A 3,899-nucleotide genomic window follows, 5' to 3' on the forward strand; every position below is an offset into this window, starting at 1 on the left:
AAAAGATGAAAGAGGAGAGAGTGTGACAAAGAAGAGAGCGAAACGTCATCTGGAACTAGATGGGACGAAGAGAAATCAGATGAAAATAGTAGATGAGATGTAATGAGGCAAGAACGTGGGAATGACAGAAAAGAGGATAAAGTGAGGTTTGTGTTGGAATTAATGAAGTGAGATTATGTTAAAAGATGAGATGGAAAAGGGAGATTCCCGTCTGACAGCAGCTCAAAGCTTCAAAGACAGAAGAAAAGAAAGATGTACTACCTGTGTAAAATGAAAGCAGATAAAAGCACTGATTGAAGGATAAAATATGTGCTCATGCATGTGTCTGATGTTGAATAGTGGGACTTTGTTTACCTTTCCTCCTGTGACTTTTGCGGACCGACCCAGGTTGGTGCAAAGACTCCTGGGAATTTTGTGGTCTGTCTAGCGGTAGCTGAGAGGGCCTCCGTCCTCTGACCTGAACAGGGGATGAGCGTAACAGATTGAGTAATTTGTGGACAGAGCTTCCAGGTCTGTGAAATTAAGACCAACGCAGAAATCTTAAAGCTGCATTCTTTCTAATGGCCAGCAGGGGGAAGCTCCATGGGCTGCAAAAAAAGTAGTCTGTTAGAACTGAATCATATGGCGAAATCACCCAATTTCTTACTTGATTTATGAGCTCAGTAAACAGTTTCCTGATGAGTTTATGGTCTCAATTTGTAGTTTTAAGTCTTCTTCCATACGGCATGATGTTTATTTAGTAAATGGTGGTCCCATTTAGAGTAAAATAGATGATAAAGCAGGGTATGCTTTAGGGCAGGGCTACCTCTACGTCATGAGTCTGTCCAGTACTGCTGCTGGCTGCAAAAAATCAACATGGCGACGGCCATGATGCCAAACTTGAGGCTTCAAAACAGTACTCCACAAACCAACGGGTGATGTCCCAATAGGTTCACACTCTCAATATTGACCTCCATATGAATACAACTAACAAGTCCATCAGCAAGAAAATTCACTATTTTCCGTATACAGTTATTCAGATTCAGTCAGATTCCTTTGAAATAAAGTGGCTGTTATTGCCACATATTTTGTTCTTACTGCCCCTGTCATTGTGACTCTGGCTGTTGTTGTTGTTGATTACTGTGGCTGTGACTCAGTCTTTAAAGGTTCACAGTGGAGTTTTTGACCTCTAGTCGCACTATGGAGCTGTTTTTCTACAAGCAGGTCCTCTGTTTATCTAGACCGATACACACTCTCACCAATGGTCACTGTCTGTGTATACACGCAAAGATATACTGCTGTGTGCCAGCAAAGGTAGGGAAGAAGAATAATGTAGGCTTGTAAACATGGATGTAAACAATGCTGGTTTTAAAATACTTAAAGATCTCCCCCAGACAAACAAATAATAAAACATATACACAAACCGTCCTCTTGGAACAATCATTTGTTGAATTGTTGATTGATATCTCCAGATAACCCCAACAAGTCGAGGCAGATGGCCACCCACCTAGAGCTGTTTCTGCCTCCTAAAAGGAAATTCTTCTTTGTCACTGTCACCATGTGCTTGGTGTACATTATTTATGAGTATGGGTATCTATTAGAAAAATATCCTGAGATAATGTCTGTTTTTCCTGCTGGACACAAAATGTCTCCTCCTTCAGTGAACTGGTGGATCACACTGTATAAGTTGCATACTCTACCAGGACTGACCTCCATACTATTTGTGATGTTACAAATCATGCTCGTAGGCCCCGCCCCTTAAAATCAGATTTTTAATGAGCTCAGAGAAACTTTCCACTTTCAGCAGATCAATGTGAAAACGTCCTTCTAGTGTCAAACTCTGCACATACACACCTGCCATATTTGATGGCTTTTGCTTTTTGGCTTTTTTAACTTGCTCTCTATGCTCCTGTTAATACTCCACAAGCTGTAAAGAATAGCCACAGCTACAGCCGTAGCCCTAACAATAACCATATCCCATACACACGATGGTCACAGCTAATAGTTGTATACTGTATATCTCTCTGTAAACATCAAGTGGGATGCAAAGATATTGCAAAACAATGCAAAAGGTTATTGTAAGGGGATGATAATAATAATAATTATCATCATCATTACTAAGTAGTACAAAAAAAATCCCACTGCAACCTTTAGGCGTCCCTACGATAAACAAACCCAAAGCAGCAGTAGATATATATAAATAATAAAAGACATGCAGAAGAGCAAAATAAAAGGTCATGGGCAGTCTGCTCATTAGACTAAGTTTTATTTGAGTACAAGTGAATATGAGATAAAGTTGATCCCATGACCTGCAGGTGGCGCTAGAGAAACGGTCATGAAAAGTGTGCATTATGTGGGGAGCGCAAATGTGTTCAGTTAATTTCTTGGAAATCTGTGCATCCGATTCATCTATTTCTTGCGTACACGTGAATTTCTTCCCCTAATTGCAGTACTTAAGGAAACATCCGAATTTATTCTATCAACAGCAAATCTTTTTATATTATTATTATATTTTTATATTTTAACATTTACAGACCTTAAAGATGACATTGCACGGCACCAAAATGACCACGACCCCAACGGTTTGTTAGCAAAATGTTAGCCAAATGAACAATGACAGATGAATACTGAAACCATAAGGAATAATGCATCTGATGATTAATAATTCAAGACAGAGTTCAGAAATCAAACACCTGAGGAAAATGATTAAAAAAACTGGAGGTAAATCAGAAAAAAAAACATTCAAGGTCAAAGGCTGACTAATAATGAATCAAGGATCTGCATAATTCAGAGAGTCTGTGGTCTCTCTAGTTCAAGGTAATGAATTAGCAGTCAATAATGAGCTCGGTTCTGAAATGCTTGGCGGTTCTTACACACAGTTTTGTTTCTGGGAAGCTGCTGAATACGATAATCTGGAAATCTGGGTGTGGGAGGGTGTGTACAAAGTACTGATACAGTAGATAAACAGTTCTTTTAAACATGTCGTATAGTTGTATATTGCAATAACTGTGTATGGTTTTTTTTATGGTCTGGACATCATTTGGGAACCACTGGATTAAAATACCCAACACATTAACTGGAGTGAAATGAATATAGTTTTACAGTTTCTGTTGTGAATTGCTTTTAAGCCAACATAGACAAGAGTTCCTGGAGTACTTATTTTTATTCATCTGTATGCTCATCAAAGACTGAATGAACAGCAGTCTTTCCAGAAGCAGCACACTGAGAGTGGTATGGGTTGTGATATAAAGAGGAAACTACCAACAGCATGAAGCAACCAAATAAAGCTTTACATGTAGATGTGAATGTATGATAAAGTGCCAAGACAATGCACACTTATCAGACCCTCGTCAGATAAATCAGTGATTAAAAGCCATACAGATGACAGTCTGAGAGGAAATATTCTCTATCTATCATCAGCTTTATGGGAGTGGAACCTTATTAAAGATGACTGATAGGAGGGATGGAGGACAGGAGAGTCGGTAAGGAGGAGGAGAAGTCGTGGAGGAGGATCATTGAAAACTGATGGATGGCAACATCCAAGTGTGTCCTACCTTCGCGTTTCCATGTCTGTCCATCGGCCGCAGGGAGTTACTCCAGCCTTTTTGCTAACGAGAGAGAGGGAGACAGAGATAGATGGTGTTACTGAAGTTGGGAGGAGAGCGAGACAGTCGAGAAGAGAACGAAGTCAAGGAGAGACGACACAAGAACACAGAGACACCAACATTAAGAACTACACATCTTTATGTATTTGTTTGGATTGTTATTATATTCATATTGCCAATGTCACCACACCGTACTCCATACAGTGTCAGTGTCACGTTTTGCTTAAACGTAACAAGTAGACACATGTATGAAGGTGCAGTGCCAGGGTGGCCGGTTAGCTCAGTCGGTAGAGCTGGCGACCCATATACAGAGTT

At 39.9% G+C, this 3,899-nt stretch overlaps 1 protein-coding gene across 1 annotated transcript in view; it reads right to left on the reverse strand.

Moving 5' to 3' along the window:
• Window positions 1-3,899, reverse strand: part of LOC118324643 (PDZ domain-containing protein 4-like) — a 36,274-nt gene that overhangs the window by 19,136 nt on the left and 13,239 nt on the right. Inside the window, exons 2-3 of the mRNA XM_035657067.1 lie at window positions 3,534-3,587; window positions 355-457 (exon numbers count right to left, since the gene is read on the reverse strand). Of these exons, the coding sequence (XP_035512960.1) occupies window positions 355-457; window positions 3,534-3,587 (157 nt within the window). The remainder of the gene's footprint in view (window positions 1-354; window positions 458-3,533; window positions 3,588-3,899) is intronic.

Source organism: Morone saxatilis, unplaced genomic scaffold (genome assembly GCF_004916995.1).
Source record: "Morone saxatilis isolate NCDOM2014 unplaced genomic scaffold, NCSU_SB_2.0 Contig15, whole genome shotgun sequence".
NCBI classification, from domain to species: Eukaryota; Metazoa; Chordata; class Actinopteri; family Moronidae; genus Morone; species Morone saxatilis.